Here is a 26,933-nt window from a genome sequence, read left to right on the forward strand (position 1 = left end):
GAGGGCATCAGTGTGAACTCACACTTTTTTCCGATACATAGAGATTTGATGTAGAAACAAATATTAAGGTGCGTTTGTGTGCGTGAGTACACACACCTGTATTTCCTAGCTTTCTCCACTGACAGGCCAAGAGGCAACACCACCCCAGCAGCAACGGGCACACCTGTCAGCAGGGAGAGCGACCCTCCAGGCACTGCCCGACTGAATGTCCCACTTCTCAGGAAGCACCTTCGCCCTGGGCAAACCAGGATGGGTGGTCACCCTTCCTGGCACCAGATCTTGGCTTGTAAACACCATTCTCCACCGAAAGGAACCAGGACCATTGCAGATAAGACTGGAATACCTTGTGGTACCAGAAAGTGATGAAGGACTTAGAAATGATGGGACGTGCCACAGGGACACAGGCTCCAGCAGGAAGGTGTGCCCAATGGCAAAATCTAGCACCGTCTGAGCAACAAAATAATGAAAGTAATGGACTGTAAACTGACAGATACACCTAAAACAAGTACCTAGGCCCTGGCTGGGTAGAGTTCGTATCATCATCTCGATACACCAAGGCTGTGGGTTTGATCCTCAATCAGGCACGTACAAGAATCAACCAATGAATGCAGAAACAAGCAAAACAACAAACTGATGTTTCTCTCTCCCCCCTTCCTCTCTCTCTCTCAAATCAACTAAACAAAAAACAAAAAACAAAATCAAGCATCTATTAGCCCGTACTTAAATAAATAATAAACACATGGGAGTGGAGGGAGAAAGGACCTCTTCATTATAGAAGAACTGCAATAAATAAATGTACAGTAAGCATAGTAATAGTTGTGACAGGTATAAATTACTGATGGATATTTAAAAGCCCAGCAAACACAGAATGTTTGCATACTATCAAAGTATCCCCCACAAGATGCTTACTGATCTTAAAGAGAAAAACAGTAGTTTACCAAGGAGAGAGTGGTGAGCCCCCTAAGTGGCCACAATCCCCGTCATCAGGCACGAGACAAGTCAGTGCGCCTCACCTGCCAGCGCGGAGGACCCCCTGCTGTGCGCCCGACACATGCACCTCAGTCTAACCACAGGAAACACCAGACAAGCCCAAACCAAGGGGCCTCCTATAAAAGAGCCGGCCAAAGGCAGCGAGGTCCTGAAGCACAAAGACTGAGGAGCCAACGCAGACCTGAGGAGACTGAAGAAACGTAACTATTGGATCCTGAACCAGAAAAAGGACATGGTGGACCTTGGGTCAGGAAAATACCAGCTAAATTAAAATAAGATCAGCAGATAATGCAACAGCACTGTGTTCATGCCATTTCAGTTGTCCATGGCTATACCACGGTTACATAAGATACCCTGTTAGGGGAAACCAGGTGAAGGGAAAGGAAATCCTGATTACTAGTTTTGTAACATCTCTGTAAAGTATGAGATTATTTCAAAATAACAGAGTGCTTTAAAAATATGCTTGTACACGTGTCATTTCATTTATGCATGACTTTACATCCTAGTACTCAACAAGAAGGAAACGGCCAGGCCCAAGGTTATGTACAGTTTAAATTATGGCCCATGCTCATAACTCACCCTCCAGAGAGGCCGGCGGTTTACCTTCCCACCAGCAACATACAAGAGTACGGGTCACCCCAAACGCCTGCCACACAGTATTATGAAACTTTTGGAAAGCAAAAATTTCACTGTAGTTTTCATTTATGTTTCTCTTACTATAAGCAATATTGAATATCAATCCACATTTTTCAATATTTTCTTTCATTAAAATATTTTACTCATTTTATTTTTACAGAGAGGGGAAGGGAAAGAGAAAGAGAGGGAGAGAAACATCAATGTGTGGTTGCCTCTCATGTGTCCCCTACTGGGGACCTGGCCTGCAACCCAGCCATGTGCCCTGAGTGGGAATCGAACTGGCTACCCTTTGCTTCACAGGCCCATGCTCAATCCACTGAGCTACACCAGCCAGGGTTTTTAAATATTTTCCATTTTCGTTAATGAACTTTTGATATCCTCTGATCATTTTTCTACCACATTTTCCATCCTTTTTTTATTGATTTGTAAGATCTCTTTACATATTAAGAAAATTAGTCTTACTTGTAAAGGCCTTTGTTACTCCCAGGTTAAACAATTTTCCCATGTTTTATTTTTCCTATACCTTTTGTTTTTTAGAACACAAAATACTTTTGAAAAGATTTAACATAAGCCCCCCCCCCCATAGTTTCAAAAAGGGAAAAAACAAGCAATCTATACTTCCTACCAGGAATTTAAGTCTTTCCAACGTAATTCTAAGAGTACATTAGTCAAGAGCACTATTTGGAGCAGATTCAATTTCAGGTAACTGAACTGTCTCAATGACTTCAAGAATAACCCAATAATGCAATAAATCTGCCTGAACCAGATACAAACACACTCTGCACAGTATCTGCCTTCACGTTTCCTCTACACCCTCTGGGAAAACCACAAACCTCAGTGTCAGGCTACAGTGTCACAATGTTAATCTACTTGGTGGTTTGGGGTTGCATGAAATGGGAAGCACCAATAATGCGATTCTCATAGAACACACACACACACACACACACACACACACACACACACACCTGTTAGCGCTCGTGCTCTTTCCTCGACTCGAAACCACGCCCCATCTTCCCACTCGAACTGAGTGGGGACCCGGCGTGGGCCCCTCCCACCCAGCCCCTCATCCCCTAAGTTCACGATGATCTCTCCTACTATAAATTCAGAAAATATGCTACTTCTGGGAAACTTCTGCTCTACATGCCAGCTTGTGGCATTTCTTCTACTTTAACTATTCGTTAATGTATAACTTATGTCACCAAATTAACAAGTATAGTTCATAATGTCAAACTTTTTCAAGACAAGACCATCCACATTTCTTTGGGTGCCAAAGAATCTAGTGAAGAAGCGGCTCTCTTAGCAATCACGTAACTTTATCACTATGCTCAAGCAGAACATTTGGTCAGCCAACAGATGGCGTTAGCAGTCCTACAAGACCAATTTTAACTAGTAAGCAGAAATTTAAAATGTAACTGCCTACAGAAACCAACAAGTAAAACAAGTGAATCAAAACACGATAGTTATTTCTTTTGTTTAAAAAAAGTCACCCATCTTTCCCATCTATCAGCCACAGTCCTCACCATGGTTTTTTCATAACTGCACCTTAAGTTATACACCTATAGATACAGACACAAGCATTTTAAGCTGTGAGAAACACACTGATTATTTTTCTAGAATTAAATACCATGATCAAACAATCCCCCACTTTACCAAGTATGATATAAATAGAAAGTATTTCATTTTTTTGTTTTAACTCTACTACACAGAGGGGCTGCTTCCTATATGGCTCAGGTGTAACCTACCAACAGGAGTTCCTGTGGGTAATGACCATGAACTTAGGAGCAACAACAGAAAGACCACCTGAAGGCTCTAGAGAGCCAGCAACAGCAGGCAGATGCTGGAGGAGAGTCGACACTGGGAAGAAGGAAACAGCACAGACTGAAGGCAGGTTCATTGAAGGGTAACTAAAACTATAAGAGCAAATGTATACAACATGCATTTTTTTTCTGGCCTGAAAAACCAGAGGACAGATTGGGGTAATAATAGAAGCTGAAAAGTGAGGGGGGGAACCCAGGAAGGAGAGGGTCAAAGAAAGGGTGCCTTAAATTCTGTGAATAAATCCTTCTAAGTGTCTGGCTGACTGCCTGAGTCTACCTGTGTGGGGCAAACTGCAGGCAGTACAAGGATAAGAGAACTGAACTGCTGCCTAAGAGAAAGTGTTTGCAGTCAGGGTCCAACCAGGTTAATGACCCACTTAAAAACTCTTCATAGGAATATAACGAAATCCAGACACTCCGTAAAGTAACAGCCACATTGTCCGGGATGCAATAAAAAGTTATTTGATCCCTGACTGGTGTGCCTCCGTTGGTTGGGCTCAGTCCCACAAAGTGAAAGGTTGCGGTTCAATTCCTGATCGGGGAACCTACCTGGGTTGCAGCCAGGTCCCTGGTTAGGGGCCTGTGAGGGGAAACAGGTTGATGTTTCTCTCCCTCTCTTTCTCCCTCCCTTCCCCCTCTCTAAAAATCAATAAATATTATTTTTCAAGTTACTTGATACAGAAATAGGAAAATGCGACACCTGCTCAAGAGAAGTGTTGGTCAATGCAGACTGCTGTCAGACATACCCAGATGTGGGGGTCAAAAGATAAAAACTCAAAAAACAGTCATTATTACAGTACTATATGACATAAAGTATGCTCAAAGTGGAAAAGATGGGAAATCCCAGAGTCAAACTATAACAGAAGAACCAAATATAAATTCTAGATACAAAAAATACAGTATTGGCCCTGGGTGGTGTAGCTCAGTGAATTGAGCACGGGCCTGTGAACCAAAGGGTCATCAGTTCAGTTCCCAGTCAGGGCACATGCCTGGGTTGTAGACCAGGTCCCCAGTAGGGGGTGTGCAAGAGGCAACCACACATTGATGTTTCTCTCCCTCTTTTTCTCCTTCCCTTCTCCTCTAAAAATAAATAAATAAAATCTTTCAAAATAGAAAAAAATATATATATATAACAGTTTAAAGCAAAAAATTTAAACATCCTCATGGATTTATAATATATACATGTGATATGCATATGACAATTCTAACATAAAGAATGGGGTGAAGGGAAGAAACACACCTACAGAGTTGCAAAGTTTTTATATTTTATATGAAGTATTATAATACTAATTCTAAACAGACTATTAAAAGTTAAGGCTGGCTCCAGCTAGTGTGGTTCAATGGACTGAGCACTGACCTGCAAATCAGAGGGTCACAGGTTCGATTCCCAGTTAGGGCACATGCCTGGGTTGTGGGCTGGGCCCCCCAGTATGGCATATGAGAGACAAGCAAACACTGATATTTCTCTCCCTCTCTTTCCCCCTCCCTCCCCCTCTGTCTAAAAATAAATAAATAAAATATTTTAAAGCCCTGGCTGGTGTAGCTCAGTGGATTGAGCGCGGGCCTGCGAACCACACAATCGAGGTTCAATTCCCGGTCAGGGCACATGCCTGGGTTGCAGGCCAGTTCCCGGCAGGGGACTCACGAGAGGCAACCATACATTGACATTTCTCTCCTTCTCTCCTTCCCTTCCTCTCTAAAGATAAATAAATTAGAAAAAAAATTTTTTTTAAATAAAACATTTTAAAAAATAAAATAAAATAGCCCTGGCTGGTGTAGCTCAGTGGATTGAGCACGGGCCTGTGAAGTGGAGGGTCACCAGTTCGATTCCCATTCAGGGCACATGCCTGGGTTGCAGGCCAGGTCCCCAGTAGGGGACACATGAGAGGCACCCACACATAGATGCTTCTCTCCCTCTCTTTCTCCTTCCTTCCCCTCTCTCTAAAAATAACTAAATAAAATCTAAAGGGAAAAAAAAACAATAAAAAAAGATACAATTCATCAGGAACACTAAATCACAAATGTATGTGCCTAATAAAAGAACTTCAAAATATATGAGGTTAAAACAGAAAGAATTAAAAAGAAGAAAAAAACAATTCCACATAGTTGGAGATTTTAATATCCCTCTTTCAGCAATTAATAGAACTAGACCAAAAAAATAAAATAAATCAAGACACAGATAATCTGAACTACTGTATGAAACACTTTGACTTAATAGATATTTATAGAATATGCCCAACAACTGCAAAATACAGTTCTTGAAAAAAAATACATTTTTTCAAGTGCACACGTTACAGCCACTAGAAAAGACCATAAAGGGGGCCACAAGTCTCAATGAATTTAGAAAGACTGAAACCACAGAGTAACCTCTCTGGATAGAACAGAACTAAGTTAGAATCAATAATAATAAAACATCTACAAAAACCTCAAGTATCTGGAAATCAACATATTGTAAATAATCCATGGGGCAAAGAAGAAATCACAAGGGAAATTAGATAATATATTTCACACTAAATGACAAGGAAAATACAATGTATGAAAAGTTGTGAAAGACACCTAGAAAAGCATGTAGCAGGAAACTTACAGCTTTAAATGCTTATGTTAGAAACAAAGTCTAAAAATCAATGAGCTTGGCTTCCCCTCAGAAAAAAGAAGCACAAAGTTGCCCTGGCTGGGTAGTTCAGTTGGTTAAAACATTGTCCCCATACACCAAGATTGTGGGTTCAATCCCCAGTCAAGGCAGATACAAAAAGCAACCAATGAATGGATGAATGGGTAGAAAGAGAAGTCAATGTTTCTCTTTTTCTCTCCAAAATCAATTTTTTAAAAAAAGGCACAAAGTCTACCCAAAGAAAGTGGAAGGGGGGATATAACGAAGAACAGAAATCAATGAAATAGAAAATGAATAGAATAGGCAATGGGAAAATTAACAAAATCAAAGTTGATTCTTGAAAAAGATCAACAAAACTGGTAACTCCTAACTAGAATGATGAAGAAAAATGAGAACACCAGTCACCAACATCAGCAATGAGGGTGGGGCTCTCATTACAAATTCCAAAGACATCAGAAGGATAATAAGCAAACATCATGAACAAATGTATGCCAAGAAAGTTGAAAATTCAGATGAACTATGGGCAAATTTCTTGGAAAAAAAGATCTATCCAGAGTGACAGAGCAACAGAGGATGAAACAGAAATTCTGAATTGCTTTATATCTAATAAAGAAATTCAATGTTTTCAAAAAATATTTACACAAATAAAACTCGAGGCCCAGAATTTTTACTAGTGAATTCTATGAAACATGCAAGGAAGAAATGACACTAATCTTAAACACTTTCACAAAATAGATAAAGAGGTAATATTTCCCTACAAGTATTATAGGGACAGCACAGTCCTAAGTCAAAACCTGACAGAGACATCACACACACACAATATAATAAGAGACTAACATCCCTCATAAATACAGACATGGAGGTTCTGAATACGGGATTAGCAAGTCAAATCCAGCAACATGTAAAAATGATATTCTATCATGACCAATCCAAGTTTACCCTAGGGATGCAGGCTGGGACAGCACTAGACAGTCAGTCAACATAATCAACTCTACTATACAAAAGTAGATAGATAGATAGATAGATAATAGACAGATAAATAATAGACAATTAGTTAACAGCAAGAGAAACGGCACCAATGGGCTCCGCACGAAGGTATGAGAGCGCGGTGCTACAGCCGACTGCAAGGGCAGGCCCGTCTGCGGGAGGAAGAGACTGCTGCCACTGTCAAATGTCGGCCAGGACTCTTAGAACTTTCCATTTTTCAAAAGAATTAAGAAACTCAAATATTTATGTAAAATCTGACCTTAAATGTTTGCACCTTGCTCTGGCTGGGTGCTCAGCTGGTGAAAGCACTGTCCTGCTAAATCAAGGCTGCAGGTTTGATGGCCAGGGCACACAGAAGCAGCAACCAATGAATGTATAAATAAGCGGAACCACAAAATCAGTGTTTCTCAAACACTGTTTGAGAAAACAACAGTATTTTCTCTCTCAAATCAGTAAATTAATGAGAGAGAGAAAGGAAAGGAAAGAAAAGAAGAAAAGAAAGAGAGAAAGGAAGGGAGGGAGGGAGAGAAGGAGAAAAGGAAGGAAGGATAGAAGGAGGGAAGGAAGGAAGGAGGAGAGAGCCAGACACCAAGACAAGAGTGAAATATATTCTCCCACAAACTGGGGGAATATATTTGCAACAATTATTAATTATTAATGGCAAAGGATTAATTCATCAAAAATTAGTATACATAAATAACATGTACAAAATAAGAGAAAAATCAATCCAGAAGAGAAAATTAGGGCAAAAGACATGAATAGCATTTCATAGAAAAGGAAACAAATGTCCAATAACTATGAAAAAGACATGTTCAATTTCATTATTAATCCATTCAAATCACAAGTAAAACATCATTTTATAACCATCAAACTGACAAACATTTAAAACATCTGGAAACCCTAAGCACCAGCAAGGATATGGTGCAGAGGGAACTCTTGCACAGTCTTGGTGGAATGTAAATCAGGACCTACCTTGAAAAACAGTCACCCTAAACCCCATAGGTAACCCAGCAATTCCACTCTGAGTTACCTATGCCAGAGAAGTGCCTGCATCTGGGAAGCAGGCTGCTTGTACAATGAAGCTCACAGCCACCTCACTTAGAAAAGTCCCACACTGTACACAACCCAATGTCTGTGTCTGAGATGGAGAAGTAAGCTGCAGTGTATTCGTGCAATGAAATATTAGAGAACAATGACATGAATACACTGCACAGATGATACTGTTTCATTCAACTGCACACAGTTTATGCACTGCCTACTGTATATCTTATAATCAAACATACACAGACACAGATACCACCTAACACTCCCAGGCTTACAAAAATTAGAAAGTCCCAAGAGCACTAAGCACTGGGTGTGAGCGTGAAGCAAAGGGGACTTTCATCACCTGTTGGTGGAGTGTACAGTGACAGCACTCTTCTAAGAAATTAATTTTGCATTACTTAGTAAGTTGGAACATAACAAATGAGCCAACAATTCCATTTAGGAATATGTCAGGAATTATAAAGAAATGAAGGTATATTAACACAGCAGAATCAACAGGGAAAACAATGAACTACGCCATTAGCATGGAGAAAACTAAAAGCATAATGATCCAAGAAAGCAAAGTTCCAGCACAATACACACACATGACTTCACTACAGTCTGCGTGTGTATACGCACATACAGTGTGGGGCAGAAGTGGCAGAAGAGCTCATTCTTGTATTATTATTTATTGTATTATTTTCCAAATGAACTGTAAACTTACCTTTGCCCCACTCAGTATGTCCAATAATAGAAAGAAAAACAAGGGTACAAAACCCAGAAAATTCAGGTCAGTGGCTGAGAAGAGGGAGGAGACATGGGGCTTGTGAGGGACTGGTCATTTCTATTTCAGCTGGGTAATGGGTATTCATTTTATGCTTCTTTTTAAAACTGCACATACACATTATATATTCTTTTTTAAATGGAGGTGGGGGTGCTGCCCTGACTGGTGTGGCTCAGTTCGTTGGGCACTTTCCTGCAAAGCAAAAGGTCACAGGTTTGATTCCCGGTTGCAGGTTCATTCTCCAGTCAGGGCATGTTTGAGAGACAACTAATCAATGTTTCTCACTTACATGATTGTTTCTCTCCCTCTTTCTCCTTTCCTTCTCCTCTCTCTTAAAAAAAAAAAAAAAGAATAAGGTAAGGTGAAGTAAAAGAAAATAAAGCTGGGGGTGAAGGGCTGGCTGCCAACTTCAACCTTTCTGAGTCACTTTAAACTTGCAAAAAAAAAAAAAAAGGAGAGATGTACACACAGCCTCTCAGAACTTAGCCTGATATAAGCTGAGGAATTCCCTGCAGTTTCCCCTATTGGGACATAATATGGCGAGGGGGTTGGATCTCCTGACAGCTAACCTGGAATAGCAGGTAAGTCCAAGTTGTAGCCAGGCAGCTTCAGGAAGAGGGCAGGGCCTGGGAGGCCTAGCACAACTCAATCAACATTCCCTGATCTCAGGCCCCTTTGTATAGGGAACCTAGCCTCGTGGCAGTGGCGAATGTAGCCCAGTTCCTGATTCAGAAAACCAGCAGGGAGCAAGTAGCACATAGTAACCAAGCCCACAGATCAGTTTTCCTGTTGGAAATCAGGCCTGCATTGTACCCAGGCTGCTTTGAGGCTTGTTTTTCGCTAAAACTCCCTCACCCTGAATTGAGGCAACAAATGTTTACTGCTTATCTTTAAAGTAACTTCTTAAAATCTGTGCTAAACCTCCCAAGTATGGAGTGTAACCAGTTCGGCCACCTTTCCCTTGACATTGGCAAATATCCTTTTTCTTTGAAGTAATTAGCAACTTTCTCTCCTTTGTTATCTGTAAAAGGTAACCACCTATGATGAACCTGTGCACAGTAAATGAGGACCATCCTCAATGTAATGTGACCGGAAAAGCAATAGAAGCCTGCCCAGGCAGGGGTCAGGCCCTCTCCCTCAGAGAAGTGGCCATGCTGTCCCTTTTTCTGCACAGGACTTCTGTAGTCCCTGTGAATTTGTTCGTCGCAGCCACAACACATGGACCCTGCTGACCAGAGTCCACCTCACCTTTGGGCACTGTGCTCCAGTTTGTACCATAGTTAATCTTCGCCAGCTCAGATAAAGGGAGAGATGTGAACAGAGTTGCTCCTTTCGGGAGCAACTTTCAGACAGCGCTTCTGGTGACCCTGAGGAGAACCACTCGGGTCAGCAGGAAACAGCCAGAGCCCAGTGCTAGGAGATGTGGCCAAATCCATCAAGGTCACAAAATGCATATAACCTTTTAACCTGGAAATTTCTTTTAAGAACTTCATTCTAAGGACACACCCGGTTTCCAGTGCTGGAAACCACCTAAACGTTTGTCTGCAGAGGACTGACAAATAAGCATGGTGCCTCGAGATAAGCAACTACTACTGTGTAGCTATTAAAAACAAAAGAACAAAGAAGCTCTATATGCCAATACAGTAAGCTCTCCCAGATCTATTAAACAACTAAGAGAATACAGAAAAACACATATCCTTGTAGAAGATGTATTATCTGTACTATAAACACTGACAGGATATGCAGGCAACTAATAACGATGGCCTATGAAGATGGGGGAGGGAATGGAGAAGGGGAATGAAGTGGCAGAAAGGCTTCTCAATGGATAACCAAAGAAATGATTAATCAAAACAGTAATCAAACTCTTGAAAAGAAGTATCATGAAAGAGCCTCTTGTCATCCATTTCAGGGGTCACCTGAAGGCCCACACGGACACACCAGATGAGGATCCAGGTACAGGTCCCTCCAGGAGTCAATGACCAGGCTGAGGGTCCTCAGTAGAGGATTAGTAAATAAATTATATATATGAGGTCTGTCCAGAAAAAGCCCAACCATTGTTAATATAACGAGAACAGTTTGCACAACAGCGATGTAACTTAGCAGCCAAGGAGAGTGGACTGGAATGCACACGTGTGAACAATGACAAGTTCACTGTACTAGTCACTGGGGGTGTAGATACCATTGAATGAGCATGTGTACCTCGTGGTCGTCGCATTCAAAATGACTGAGTAGATCAACAAATCTGCATCAAATTTAGGTGAAAGTTGAACACTCCTCTGCGGGAACTATTGGGATGACCCAGAAGGCCATAGCTGTGGGCAACTGGTGATTGGCAGCTTCTTCCCTATAACATGGTGCTCATGCATCCCATCTCGTGCAGAGCTTTTTCGCAAAACATCAAATCACCCAAGTGATTCAGCCTCCCTGACAGCCTAGATTTGATGCCCTATGACCTCTGGCTTTTCCCAACACGAAAATCACCTTTGAAAGGAAAGATTTCACATCATCAGTGAGATTCGGGAAAATATGACAGGGAAGCTGATGGAGACTGGGAGAACTGTGTGAGGTCCCAAGGTGCCTACTGTGAAGGGGACTGAGGTGTCACTATATACAATGTGTCTTGAATCTTGTATCTTCTTAAATAAATGTCTCTTTTTCACATGGCTGGATACCTTCTGGACAGACTACGTATATAATGAAATACTCTGACACAGAAAAATGAGGCAACTCTGTGTGAAGCGTCCTGATGCTGAATTATCTGTAAGCTATATTAAGGAAAGAACTGGTCCAGAACAGTGGTTTGCATTTGCTATCATGATGTTTAAACATACATCTACATGTGTACCCACATACACATAAATTCTCATAAGCTGAGCATCTGTGAGATAACACCCAAGAAACTGGCTGAGAGGACTGCCACCAGAGGGAAGCCGGAGTGTGAGGGCAGCAGTCAGATGTGCTTTTCATCACACACACCTTTGTGTCTTTTGGATTTTTGTGCTATGTACACCAATAAGCTATTTATAAGATAACCTATTTATCTCTCTCTAAAATCAATACACAAAAATAACACACCAAGATTACAACTAACCTACAGAACCATCATTCAGAATCACCTGAAATCTTACTGAACAGAAGTCCCACAGCTGAGGATATAAAGATGCCTTGTTGAGGCTGGTAAGAGGGTGGAGATGCAGAACAGGCTGGTCCCCAACCAACCTATGTCAGATAAAAATAAGGAGGGATATCTTCCCTGCAGAGACTGCGCCTGAGTGAAGGGTCTCAGCCCCACACCAGGCCCCCCAGTATAGTATTTCAGTCCTGGAAGAGAAGTCTCCATAACTTCTAGCTGTAAAAGCTAATGGAGATCGTAGCAGATTGAGATGGAGGGGCTGCAGAAGTCTCAGGTTTCCTCTAGAAAGGGTCGACGCACAGATTTACTTGGACTCACTTGCTCTGAGCTCCAGCACTAGGGTAGCAGCTCAAAAGGCACCAGGGACATATGGGGAAGAACTAAATTGTCTGGCACCAGGGAGAGAATCAAAGGGGCAGGCCTCTCCCAGAGAGAAGTCTGGCAGAGGCCATTGTTCCTTTTCTGAGCCCTCCCCACCAACAGAGCTGGCAGGTGTTGCATTTAAGTCTCCACCAACCCAGCTAACTCTGTTCTTCATACCCTAGTAATTCCCCGAGACCCTGTCCCACCTAACTTGCCAGCCCTTTCCAGAGGCTTTTCCACGCAAAGGGCTTGTCTTGGCTTATGCTTCAGACTCTCCTAAAATCTCTCAAAGAAACAATGGCCAGCCTTGGCATGCTCCACTTCTCACACTAAGTGGCCCCAGGCCCAGCATTAGTGGCAGCTGGCCTTAGTCTGCAGCTTTGCCTCTCTTGGGCACCCCCCAGGCACAGATAACAGCCATCCATCTGCAGATCACTTTGTAGCTTATGCCGGGTGGGCCCAGGCAAGGCACAGGTGATGGCTGACCTTGGTCTGCACCTCCTACTTGGTTCCAGAGCCAACATACCTAGTGGACAGCTTGAGACCTCCTCAAAGTACCACCCAACCACCTCTACAAGCAACACACTCAAAAGGAAAGTGAGCGGGCACAAGAACCCCACTGAAGTAAGTCCTGCTCTGTGGGGTTGGCCACTGTACAGCTGATCGTCCATGGTGATCGCAGCCAGTCCTCAAAGCCAGTCCATGTAACCTAGGGGGTAAATCCCTCCCACTGATACACCAACAGCAATCAAAGCGGAACTACAACAGGAGAGTGCCATGTCAGGGTGAAAAAAAAGATAAAAAATATGAATAATGGTGCACCTAGGGTGCACAGGTCCACTGACCAGGGAGACTGTGCCACTGGGCCCTACAGGACACCTACTACATTAGGCCACTCTACCACAACCAGAACACATAGAAGCTCTACCAAATACATATAAATAAATACTGAAAGGCAGCCAAAATGAGGAGACAAAGAATGTGTCCCAAATAAAAGAAGACAAAAAACTCCAGAAAAATAACTAAACAAAATGGGACAAGCCATCTACTAGATGCACAGAGTTCAGAACACTGGTTAGAAGGAAGATCGATGGACTCAGGGGAAGAGTAGATGGACTTAGTGAGAACTTCAACAAAAAGACAGGAAACAAAAAAAGCAGATGGAAAACAAAAAAGAACCAGTCAGAAATAAAGACTACATTAACAGAAACAAAGAATACATTATAGGAAATCAACAGTGGAGTAGATGAAGCAGCTCAAATAATTGGTTTAGAAAATAAGGAAGCAGAAAATAGCTAATCGAAAAGCAAAAAGTAAAAAGAATCCCCCCAAACGAGGACAGTATGAAGAGCCTGTGCAACAACTTCAAGCGCACCAAAACTCACATCATGGGGGCACTGGAAGAAGAGAGAGTCGAAGAAATCGAAAACCTGTTTGAAAAGACGATGACAGAAAACTTCTCTGACCTGATAAAGGAAACAGAAATACAAGTCCAGGAAGTGCAGAGTCCCAAACAAAATGAACCCAAAGAAGCCCACACCAAGATACATCATAATTAAAATGCAAAAGGTTAAAGAAAGAAAGACTCTTAAAAGTAGCAAGAGAAAAGTAGTTACCTACAAGAGCATTCCCATAAGACTGCCAACTAATTTCTCAACAGAAACTTTGCAGGCCAGAAGGGATTAGCTAGAAATATTCCAAGTGGTGAAAACTTTCGAAGTGATGAAAACTAACGACCTATAACTAAGATTACCCAGCAAAGCTGTCATTTAGAATCAAAGACAGACAAAGAGCTTCCCAGACAAGAAAAAGCTAGAGTTTATCGCCACCTAACCAGTATTATAAGAACTGTCAAAGGGTCCTCTTTAAGAGAAGAAAAAAAAGATTAAAAATAATGAATAATGATGCCCTGGCTGGCGTGGCTCGGTGGATTGAGCACCAGACTGCAAACCAAAGGGTCGCAGGTTCAATTCCCAGTCAGGGCACATGCCTGGGTTGTGGACCCAGTTGGGGGTGGGCAAATGGCAACCACACATTGATGTTTCTCTCCCTCTCTATCTCCTTCCTTTTCCATTTCTTTCAAAATAAATAAATAAAATCTTTAAAAATATACATGAATAATGGCAATAAATACACATGTATTAACAATTACTTTAAATGCAAATGGTTAAATGCATTAATCAAAAAATATGGAGGCTGAATGGATAACAAAATAAGGCCTTTATGTACACTGTCTACCAGAAACTCACTTCAGATTGAAAGACACACAGACTGAAAGTGAAGGGATAGAAAAAGATATTTCATGAAAATGAAAACAAACAAAAAGTTGGGGTAGCAATACTTATACCACATAAAATAGACCTTAATAACAAGAGACAAAGAAGAACCCAGCAATTCCACTTCTGGGTATTCACCCCAAGAAACTCAAAAACCTAAATTGAAAAGACATATACATCCATATGTTCACTGCAGCATTCTTTACAATAGCCAAGACATGGAAGCAACCTAAATGTCCATCAAAAGATGAATGGACAGAGAAGTGGTGCATATGTAATATGGACTATGATTCAGCCATAAAAAAGAATGAAATCTTGTCATCTGCAACAACCTGGATGGACCTAGAAGGAATTGTGCTGAGTGAAGTCAGTCAAAGGGGCAAATGCCACATGATTTCCCTAATATGTGGAATCTGAAACACAAAAACGAACAAGCAGAACAAGAACAAACTTGGATATGGAGGACATTTTAACAGTTATCAGGCTGGCTGGGGGGGATGGGTGGAAAAGATGAAGGGATTAAGTACTATGGGTAGTTAACAGAACAGTCACAAGGGCCCTGGTTGGTGTGGCTCAGTGGACTGAGTGTGGGCCTGTGAACCAAAGGGTCGCTGGTTCGATCCCAGTCTAGGGCATGTGCTTGGGTTAAGAGCCAGGTCCCCAGTAGAGGGTGTACAAGAGGCAACTACGCACTGATGTTTCTCTCCCTCTCTTTCTCCCTCCCTTCCCCTCTAAAAAACAAATAAAATCTTGAAAAAATATAAAGAATAGTCATGAGGGTGTAAAGTACAGCACAGAGAACAGCCAATAATATCATAACTATTATGATGCCTGGTGGGTACCTGAACTACTGGGCAGAACTCTGTGTAAAGACTCTGATTGTCTAACCACTATGCTGTACACCAAAAATAATACAAATAATATTGAATGTAAACTGTAATTTAAAAATTAAATTTAAAAAATTACTCAATTACAAAGCACACTAAAAAAATTTACTAGGCAAATAAAACACATTTACAAAGGGATATAAAAAGCTTGGGAAAATGTCCCTGAATAGGAAGAGTAAACATCTAAAGATATAAATTCTCTTAATTAGTCTTATATTTTTAACATAAGCCCTATGAAAACTCAAACAGGCTTTTTAAAGAGCTATTCAAGATAATTCTAAAATTCATATGGAGAAATAAACGTTTATAACTAGTCAAGACATTTTTTTAAAACATGAGGAAATATATTAAATATTAAAGCACATGAATTTAAAGCTACAGTGTTAAAACTGATTTCCTCCCACACTTAATAAATCAAACAAACTTCCAGAAAGACTTAAAAAAGTAAAAATAAAAGCTTTAGCTGGAATAAAACAAGAAATATTTTTAAAACAACTTTATTGAGATATAACTCACCTAGAGTATACAAGTCAACAGTTTTTAACAAAGTTACAAAGTTGTATAACTGTCAGCGACATCTGCCTTTTTATCAGAACATTTGTATCATCCCAGAAGGTAACCTCTTCCCCATCAGCAGTGACTCCCTATTGTCTCGCACCCTCTACCTCCAACCCCCTCCCCTGAGACTCCTAGCAACTGCTTTCTGTCTCCATGGATTTGCCTGTTCTGGGCATTTGATATAAATGAAATACTGTAAGTGGTCTTTTGTGTCTGGCTTCTTTCCCTTAACATAATGTTTTCAAGGTACATCCACAACGGACCACCTTGCACACCTCACTCGTTCCTTCTCCTGGCTCCAGTAGCAGTCCATTATATGAGCAGACCACACGATGTTTCTCCACTTACCAGTGGATGAAAACTGGGCTGTTTCCATTTTTTAGCTCTTATGAACAATGTTGGTATAAATATTGCTCTACAAGTTTCTGTGTGGACATCTGTTTGGAATTCCCTAGGGATAAAAGTGGGGGGTCCAATGGTAACTGTACGTTTAACTATCTGAGGAACTGCTTCCCCGACGTGCCACACGGTTCTGCACTCCTGCCGGCAGAGCGCCAGGGTTCCAACTTCTCCATATTCTTACCAACACTGGTATTGCCTACATTCTGTGATTAAAAAAAAAAAAAAGCCCAGGAAACAAGCTAAATATCCATCGGCAGAGGTTTAAATAAAGGTATACCCAGACAGTGGGATACTAGCACTCTGTGCCTCAGTGTAAAACAAACCCCAAGATATATTAAATGCAAGTGTAAGAAAATTAAGTCTTGAATATCCCCGTCAGTGTCGTTTCTCTTCTAAGAGAATGGGGGTGTGTTGCTACAGAGGCTTTTTCTGGTACTGCTGGTCATCGCACTAAGAGTCAGGATAAAAGATGTTTTCGCTGTACCAATTAGTTCTAGGACTACCTTCTCAATAAAAACATAGACAGGGTTTTTCTCAGAAAACTTCTAAGAAGTTAGCTTTAACTCTAACTTAATACCTACACTTACCCATGCCCAATCTCAATCTCTGAAGTCAGAGTCACTGAATGAACGTGGCACACTATTCTAACCCGACTCCTCTCAAGAGTGCCCCCAGCACTGACCCTGGCCTCCGTGCCCCCCACACGGTGCCAGCTAGGACCCTTACACGGGCCGTTCCTTCTGCGTGAAGCGCTCTTCCCGAACACCTTCGCCTCCTTCCAGGCTTTGCTCAAATGTCACCTTCCATGGAGGCCTTCCCTGACCGCCCTATTTTCTACTGGGATCCCCTCCCTGTTTTGGTTTCCTGATAAAATTTCACATAACATTCATATAGCAGGAGTTTGTGTTGTCCCCTGGACCTCCCACAGCACCCACCAGAGCAGTGTCGGGCACACAGTAGGCACCTCAGATGTCCGTTAAATGAACTGACATTGCCACACTATGTAGGAGATGTTTCGGGGGCTACACCTTTGACTGTCTCATGTCTTTCTCTTGCCCATGGCGATGCTGGAGTCAGAGCAGGCCCTTGGTAAACATGTGGTTGTTTTCTCAGAAGGTACAGCCACAGGAAGTGTTTCACAAACCACAGTTTAAGATCAGTGACCCAGTGGATATGAAATCAATTCAGTGGGTTAAACCAAAAATTTTTAAAATGAAATGAAAGTATAAGAATGCATAGCATAATACAGGTATTTACGAAACTCTTTCGGCTAAGTATGCACATGTGTTTGTACGGTACACGTTTTCTTGTATAGGAAGTCATGACGTGAATGCATTTCTTACAGGGAGTTTATGACCAAAAGTTTGAAATTCACTAATCTAATTTCAGCCTAAACATTTCTAAGTTTAAAGCTCAGGCTCTATAAAATATATTTTAAAATATAAGTTTACTTTGTAAATTTAAAATTCTATAAACTAAAAGTGCTTACAGATGGGTGAAAGCAGAATTAATGCTGTCCCACAAGGTACAAACGCTACCTTGAGAAAAACTGGAGTTCTTTGGGAAGTGGCCTCCAGTTTTCCCCGGGGAACACGTTTAATTATTTCACCTTCCTTTTATGCTCAGAAGCATGAAATTCTCTGCTTTTCAGTAAGTCAGCTTGGATAGTTTTTTCACTCTCTCACTTATCACTTGATATCATAAGTCACATCTGCAATTCATTCACATCTGCAATTCCTCAAAATATTTTGTTTAAGTTCAGCAGTTACTTCAGTAAGATTTAAGAATATCAATAGACAGAAAGTGGAAATACTACTTTCCACGTAGGTATCAAATAAAGATTTGTATTCCCTCAAACATGTCTAAGTCCTTACTGCTGGTATACTCAAACATTTTCACTGCTTCTTAAACTGTATCATGTTTCAGGGCTTGTTCTACTAATTTTCCACCAAGCTATACTGACAATTACACTCTATCAAGAAACATCAACTCCCTGAATACAAAGAAACAAAACAAGTAACAAAGAAAGGGGCACCTCCGAATGGTCAACGGATAGGACATAAGATCCACACCCCAACTTTATTCATACAAGATTATTCCTGTCCCCACTCCAAATCCTTCTCTCTTTTAAAAAACGTGTCTCTAATGAGTTTTACCATCTAAAAGCCCATCTGAAAACTGGGAGAGGAGTGAACATGGCTCCAGGGGGGCCTGTCAAGTTAAACAAGAGGAGCCCTGGCCAGATACCTCAGTCAGTCAGAGCATCGCCACCTGCCAAGGTTGCGGGATGGATCCCGAGTCAGGGCACACAACCAACCAATGAATGCACGACTAAGTGGAACAACAAATTAATGTTTCTCTCAGTCTCTCCTCCTCTCTCTTTAAAACCAATAAATATTCTTTTAAAAAGTTAAACAATGTGCTGTGATTTAAAAAAAGAAAGCCAGAGAAATGGTCAAGATTGAAGTTTCAGGAGTTGTCACACCCAAAGGGTCTGTATGTTACCACAGAGGACTATAAGTTAACACTCACAATACTGTCCCTGTAAACACCAAAGTCCAGTTATATTCCAATTAATGATTACGTGTTTTACAAATACTTCTAATCATGGTTAAAATGAAATGCACTACTTTAAAAGTGAGCTTCCTGGAAAATGCATCTGGGTGCTCCACTCCCTGTAAATGCCAGAACATTGACATGTGGGATCTCCAATGGCAACGCACTTCGCTTTCTCCTTCACGGGGCCACATCAGCTACCTGACAGGTCCAGTTCCACTAGAGAGACGTCGGCTTTTCTACTCGTTCCTAACAGCATTCTACACAATCTTCTGCTTTTTCAATATGGTATTCATTTTGGCTATCCGGACATTAATTTATATTCCAATCACATTTCTTGGTTATCTGTTTTTTAAATTAGTTACGCCCATGACCCAGCTACACCTATTCAATTTACCTGGGCTGCGGGCATTTACCTGGTTAAAAAGCAGGCAGAGATGAGCCCCCTCTCCTCAATAAACAAACAGCTTGGAGAGCCGTAACTTTCACGGCCTATAATTCCTAATGGCTCTGGCAGAAATAGCTAGCCATACCAGAAATAAATGTCCTGAAATCTATCTTTACTAAATGCTACAGAATGTCTTTGTGGACTAAGCAAACAGCAGCTTCCTAATAAAAAGCGACTCTATATCAAGATGCAGCAGGATAATGTTTAAGAAAAATTCTAGCTGGCTACAACGAGGGCACCAAAAATGCAACTAAAGAACATTCTCTGAGATAACTCCCGGCCAAGATGGAGGTGTAGGTAGACACACTGTGCCTCCTCGCACCAAAAGGACAATTTAAAAACAAAAAACAACCACAACTGACAGGAAATCGAACTATATGGAAGTCCAACAACCAAGGAGTTAAAGACACACTCATCCAGACCAGCAGGAGGGGCAGAGATGGGCTGGGTGGAGAAGGCTAGTGTGGCAAGGCAGCGGCTGGAGGACCCACAAGGACCTCAGAGGTGGCGGACTGTGGAGCAGGGCCGGCAAGGCGGTGGCTAGTGGAGCCTATGGTCCCACATTCATGCGCAGATAAACCGGGAAGAACAACTGGGGAGCAAGACAAACCACACAACCCAGGGTTCCAGCTCAGGGAAATAAATCCTAAAACCACTGACTGAAAACGGCTGTGGGGGTGGAGGCAGCAGCTAAAGAAACTCCCAGGCACACAGGAAAGTCAGGAAATTTTGTTGCAGAGACCCACAGGGTCCTAGAACGTACACAAACCCATCCACCGGGAATCAGCACCAGAAGAGCCCAATTTGCTTGTGGGAACCGGGGGAAGTGACTGAAAACCAGCAGAGAGCAGAGCAAGCACCACTGTCCCCTTTTCATCCCTTCCCCACAAACAGCGGCACAATGAAGCGATGTGGGTTGCCGTACCCTGGTGAAAACCCAAGGCTCAGCCCCTTACTACACAGCAGGCACACTGAGACAAAAAATAATGGCCCAAATGAAAGAACAGATCAAAGCTCCAGAAAAAATACAACTAAGCAATGAAGAGATAGCCAACCTATCAGATGCACAGATGTACCTATTAAAACACTGGTGATCAGGATGCTCACAGAATTGGTTGAATTTGGTCCCAAATTAGATGAAAAAATGAAAGCTACACTAAGTGAAATAAAGGAGAATGCAGAGGAAACCTATAGTGATGGGAAGGAAACTGGACTCAAATCAATGGTGTGAACCAGAAGGAAGAAAGAAACACTCAACCAGAAATAAATGAAGAAACAAGAATTCAAAAAAATGAAGAGAGGCTCACCAAGCTCCAGGACATCTTTAAACGTTCCAACATCCGAATCATAGGGGTACCAGAAGAAGAGCAAGAGCAAGATATGGAAAACTCACTTGAACAAGTAACAAAGGAGAACTTCCCCAGTCTGGCAAAGGAAATAGACTTCCAGGAAGTCCAGGAAGCTCAGAGTCCCAAAGAAGTTGGACCCAAGGAGGAACACACCAAGGCACATCATAATTACATTACCCAAGATTAAAAATAAGGAGAGAGTCTTAGAAGCAGCAAGAGAAAAGAAGACAATTACCTACAAAGGAATTCCCATCAGACTGTCAGCGGATTTCTCAAAAGAGACCTTACAGACAAGAAGGGACTGGAAAGAAGTATATGAAGTCATGAAAGACAAGAACCTACAGCCAAGATTGCTCTATCTAGCAAAGCTTTCATTTAGAATGGAAGGACAGATAAAGTGCTTCTCAGATAAGGTCAAGTTCAAGGAGTTCATCATCACCAAGCCCTTACTATATAAAATGTTAAACGGATTTACCTAAGAAAAAGGAGATAAAAAAACATGAACAGTAAAATGACAGCAAACTCACAGATATTAACCACCACACCTAAAACAAAAACAAAAACAAACTAAGCAAACAACTAGAACAGGAACAGAACCACAGAAATGGAGATCACATGGAGGGTTAGCAACAGGGGAGTGGGAGGAGGAAAAGGGGGGAGAAGGTACAGAGAATAAGTAGCATAGATGGTAGATAGAAAATAGACAGGGGGAGGGCAAGAGTAGTGTGGGAAATGTAGAAGCTAAAGAACTTATGACACATGGACATGAACTAAAGGGGGGAATGTGGGTTGGAGGGGGCATGCAGGGTGAAGGGGAATGAAGGGGGGAAATGAGAGAACTGTAATAGCATAATCAATAAAATATATATTTTTTAAAAGAACATCCTCTGGTTTGAACCTAAAGCATCTCACTTTGAGTATAATTGAATATATTTCACTGACCCAGAATCAGTGTTGCAGTCTGAGACTGCTGGTCTCAGTAAGTCTCCTTTATGGAGATCACCTATGTTCATGGTTATGATCTGGTGCTTGACATCTGGGAGGGTGAGAAATGTTTATTTTCCTTCATTGTTTTCTCAGCAACCTGACTTCCCCCTCTTCCTTCAAGCTGCATTCCTTCTCTTCTTGCCCAGGGGTAACAAAACACTTGGAGATTCTTTTTTGTCATAGCTACAGCCAACTAAACAATGCCTTTGCTAATCTATTACATCAGGGTTGTTTGATCTTTTACAGGTGGAAGGGGTAACTCACCCACCCCCACACAACCAAGCATCTCACACCTTCGTGTCAACGGCCCACCTAGTGCCTCCTCGGTGGGCGAGCTATGTGTGTTCTGCTGGTGCAGGCCCTACACCCCAGCACCATGATTTACACTGATGGCAATGCCATTCAAAGTTAAGGAACAAAACCTATATTGTCACATCATATTAGCAGCATAACTAGCTGTCTCACTGAGAAAGTGCAATTTGCTCAGCAAATGCTACTCCTTCATCCCAAAAAGCATAGCCTGGGAACACCAGAAATTTGCCTGAATTCTTTTGAAGGCTGGAGCACAAGAGGTGTAAGGGTAGAAATTAAATAGTATGTACCCCAAACAAAATAAGACCCCAAATTTAGACCAGGGACTAAACAAAATAAACAAAAGAATAAAAGCACTAAGTGGGAGATTGCCACCAGATGCAGTCCAGGTGCTGTTCATTTGGGGAAATAAATCTGCAGTGCTTCAGTGCTCCAACGAAGAAGGGAATTCACTCTTCTGACCTTTCTGGTGCTTGGAGCAGACTCCTCACCCTTTACAACTCTTTCCGAGGCAGAAAATTTCAGCAAAGGTTCCAGCACACACAGATCAGAAAAAGCTTTAAGACTAACTCAAGCACCAACCAGTTCCATCGTGGCTGACTAATGTCTCATCCTGCTAAAATCAAATCTCAGAACAAGACCATCCCATATTAGGAATCAGGGCTCAGGGGCTGTAGAGGTCACGATAGCCACCTAGCCACATGAAATGACCAATCCATTAGCCTGTCTGCTTTACAACACAGTCACATTTGCTTTTGGAGACTGAGTCTGTTGTTGATTCCTCAGGGCAGTGCCTCATCTTCAAGAGGGAACTTTCTTCCCTCACTGGTATTATTTCATATAATAATGGTTTAGCGATTATGAACTTTATTTTTTTTGTCTGGGAAGCTCTTTATCTGCCCTTTAATTCTAAATGTTGCTTTGCTGGTAAAACAACCTTGGTTATAGGTTCTGCTTTTCATGATTTGAAGTATTTCTTGCCAATCCCTTCTAGCCTGCAAAGTTTCTGAGAAATCGGCTGAAAGCCATAGGAGCTCTGCTGTAGGTAACTGCTTTTCTCACTGCTTTTAAGATTCTCTATCTTTAACCTTTGCCATTTAATTATGATGTGTCTTGGAGTGGGGCTCTTTGCATCTATCTTATTTGGGACTCATTCTGCTTTCTGGACTTGCATGTCTATTTCCTTTACTAAACTAGGTAAGTTTTTTCGCTATTTTTTCAAATAGATTTCCAATTTCTTGCTCTTTCTCTTCTCCTTCTGGCACACCTATAATGCAAATGTTGGACCTCTTGAAGTTGTCCCAAAGGTTGCTTATACTATCCTCACTTTTTTGGATTCCTTTTTCTTCTTGTTGTTCTGATTGGGATTTTGTTTTTGTTTTTGTTTTGCTTCTTTATGTTCCATAACATTGATCTCACTCTCAGCTTCATCCACTCTACTGTTGCTTCCCTGTAAATTATTCTTTATTTCAATTAGTGTATCCTTCACTTCTGACTGAATCTTCTTTATGCTTTTAAGGTTCTGCCTAAGTTCCTTGAGCATCCTTATACCAGTGTTTTGACCTCTGCATCTGATAGATTGCTTATCTCTATCTCATTTACCTCTTTTCCTGGAGTTTTGATCCGTCATTTCATTTGGGCCATGTTTGTCTCCTCCTTTCTGCAGCCTCCCTGTGTTTGTTTCTATGTGTTAGAGCTGCTCTGACTCTGTGTCTTGATAGTGTGGCCTAATGTAGCGGGTGTCCTGTAGGGTCCAGTGGCAGCGCCACCTCTACCACCCAAGCTGGGTACTCAAGGTGTGCCCTACATATGGGCTGAAGTGCACTTTCCTCTTGTAGTTGGGACTTGGCTGCTGTTGACAGATCAATGGAGGGGATTTGCCCAGACCAGTCAGCTACAAGGACTGGCTGTGATCACTGACCACCAACTTCCACCCTCCGTGGACGATCAGCTGTGCAGGGATGGAATCAGTGGGTGCTCTGACATGGTCTGTAGCTGTCCACTGGGTGTGCTGGCCCTGGGGTTTCCTGAGTGGGGCAGGCAAAGGTCAGACTCTACCCGTGTTTTGCCTGGCGCCACCCTGCCTGAGTTGTAAAGCCATCTGAGATAGCTGTTACTTGTGTTGGGCTTGAAGGTTCCCAGGTGAAGCCAAGCTGTGATATCTAGGCTGGCTGCTGCTCTTGCTGGGCCTGGGACTAAAGCCAGCAATTGCTTGTTTGATAGGATTTAGGAAGTTATGAAGCATGAGTATGAAGCTAGGTGGGGCTGAGTCTCTGGGCATCTCCAAGGAGGGCCAAACAATGTTAGCCAGGTTGATGGAGTCTCAGATACAGCCTCAGCTTGCCAGCTCTTTGGGGAGAGGGTTTAGAAAAGGGACAATGGTCTCTGCTTGCCTTGATGCCAGACACTTCAGTTTCTCCCTGTATAACACTGGTACCTTTCAACCTGCTACCCTGGTGCTGGAGCTCAGAGAGCGAGTCTGCGTAGGTGAGTCCATGTGTGGGTTCTTTAAGAGGAAGTACTTGGGGCTCCAGCAGTTTCTTCTATCAACTCTTCCCTGCTGGTTTTTGTAGGCAGGAGTTGTGGAGACTTATCTTCCTGGCACTGGAACCCTGGGCTAGGTGGCCTGGCATGGGGCTGCAACCCCTCACTCCCCACATATCCCTGCCATATTTTTATTTTTATCCACCACACGTGGGTGATGGACCAGCCTGTTCCTATCTGTGTCCCTCCTACCAATCTGGATGGATCTGGTTTCTTTATTTCTGTAATTGTCAGACTTCTATTCAACTTGATTTCTGCTGGTTCTGAGTAATGGTTGTTCTATGTTTTATGATGTGGTTGTGCAAAGAGGCGAGCCATTTCTGCCTACCCCACCATCTTGAACGGAAGCACTGGAAATAATTTTAATGTCCATTAGTAAGACAATATTGATTAAATGATAATTTAACCATAAATTAGGACATACACAGTCCTGGAAAGCTGTAGACCTGTGCTTACTGGCAAAAGTAAGTGTAAGCCACGCTGAGAGCTTTAAAACAAAAATTCTGTAGCACAACGCTTTTTTACATAAAAATGTTATGCACATCTATTAACGGGTGCAACCTTACAGAGCCTGAAAGGTGAGGCAACACGCCCGCCAGCAATTACTTTTGAATGAGCAGAAATGATGGTCATTCTTTATCTCAGCACATACTAATCCCATGCCCTCAGGCTAGGGGGTCAGTGACTGGAGTTCAGGGGCTGACCGAGGGCCCAGGCTGAGAGAGGGCCCAGGGTGCCAGTTTGCTGCGGTGTTGCCTCACTGCTGGAGTAGGCACTCGGGGTCGACTGAAGTGCCTAATGTGTTACTCGTGAAGAAAACACTTGGACACGGGGAGAAAGGAAAGCGCAACTAAGGGACTTAAGTGACCAACCTAGTGACGTCCTTGCACAGCACACACACTCGCCCTCAGATTGCACTCCCCGAAACAGCCCTTGATGGCAGGAGCGAGGAGCCCAAGGCCCCACGGCCTCACCCCGGCTCAAGGAGAAGCCCCAGCTGAGGTCATACGAGCCAGGGTTGAGCCAGGGTTTAAAGGCGTTACCGCCTGAGGATACGGCATAACCCTGTGGGATCAAGAGCTAGGCGTTTGCCACGCTACGCTCATTATGCAAATAAATCTCCCAGTCCCCCACACGGCGCAAAGGGTGAGTCTCCGCATTTTCCACTGAGGACGCTAGGGACTCCAAGTCTGGGGTGCTCCTGCATCCCCGTCCCTGGCCGGGCAGCCCTTACCTCCCGGGGCGCCCGCCAGCGCCGGCAAACGCAGGCGACGTCCCCACAGCAGCAGAGCCCGCAACTCACGCGCCATATCCCTCCTCCCGAACGCCTAGCTCAACCACGTGCGCCGGAGGCGGGGCTTTCCTCGGTCGCGACTTGGTGACATCACCGTCCGCGCCAAGCTCTCCCATCGGCTGCCTGAGTTGGCTGGTGGGATGGGGCCTCCGTAGAACACGGGGCACTGTAGGGCTGGAGGCTGGATCTCCGTGACCTGGTGTTGCGTTGTATAGGACGACGGGCTGAGGACTGAGCCGGCGGGGGTACTTCTCAGGCATCTGGGCTTCAGGTTGTGCATCCCTAAAATGGGGCAAGTGTTCGCACCCACCAGCAGCGGGGTGTGTAAAAGAACAGGGCAGGAAGTTAACGTCTGTGGAGTCTAGTCACTCTTCAAACCAAGAAAGGCCCCATACCTAAAAAGAGTGAAAGAGAATTTTAGGCTTGACTTGTCTGCACCAAGACGTGACCTCAGGAGCCAACCCCCACCAACAAAAACTGGGCTATTCATTCATTCCATTTCTCTCACCCTGCTGGAGGTACAAGTCTATTTGGGGATTCAGACAGACTCCGTTTATCACAGAAACAAGCCAGGTAAAATACAGATTCTCCGAAGTGTTTGCCAGGCAGCTCCTCCAAATGATTCTGAGGCACACTAAAGACTCACTGCCAAAAAATTCTTTTTTCTTGAAAAAAAGTGTTGTCACTTAAGTCCCTCAGTTCCACTTTTCTTCCTCTCCACGTCCAAGTTGTTTTATACAAGTTGTTTCTTCCTTAAAAAAAAAAAAAGGCTCACTGCCGCAATAAAATAATTGCGCAAAAACAAGGTTACTAGAGACTGTGACGGGAGCAGCGAAGTATAGAGCGCTCCGAGGGGCGTGGAGGGGATGTGTCAGAACGTGCCCAGGTGGAAGTCCCGGAACCCCCAAGTGCCAGGCTTAAGGGACTGAGAAGGTTTAAGAGGCGGGCAGATTTGAAGGAAAGACCAGGAACTTGT

At 42.8% G+C, this 26,933-nt stretch overlaps 1 protein-coding gene across 1 annotated transcript in view; it reads right to left on the reverse strand.

Moving 5' to 3' along the window:
- Positions 1 to 26,015, reverse strand: part of TRAP1 (TNF receptor associated protein 1) — a 60,848-nt gene extending 34,833 nt beyond the window's left edge. Inside the window, exon 1 of the mRNA XM_037029956.1 lies at positions 25,898 to 26,015. Coding sequence (XP_036885851.1) covers positions 25,898 to 25,973 — 76 coding nt within the window. The 5' untranslated portion in view covers positions 25,974 to 26,015. The remainder of the gene's footprint in view (positions 1 to 25,897) is intronic.
- Positions 26,016 to 26,933: the final 918 nt, after the last annotated feature.

The sequence above is a fragment of the Sturnira hondurensis genome, unplaced genomic scaffold (assembly GCF_014824575.4).
Source record: "Sturnira hondurensis isolate 20B ecotype Veracruz unplaced genomic scaffold, ASM1482457v3 Scaffold0020579, whole genome shotgun sequence".
NCBI lineage: Eukaryota > Metazoa > Chordata > Mammalia > Chiroptera > Phyllostomidae > Sturnira > Sturnira hondurensis.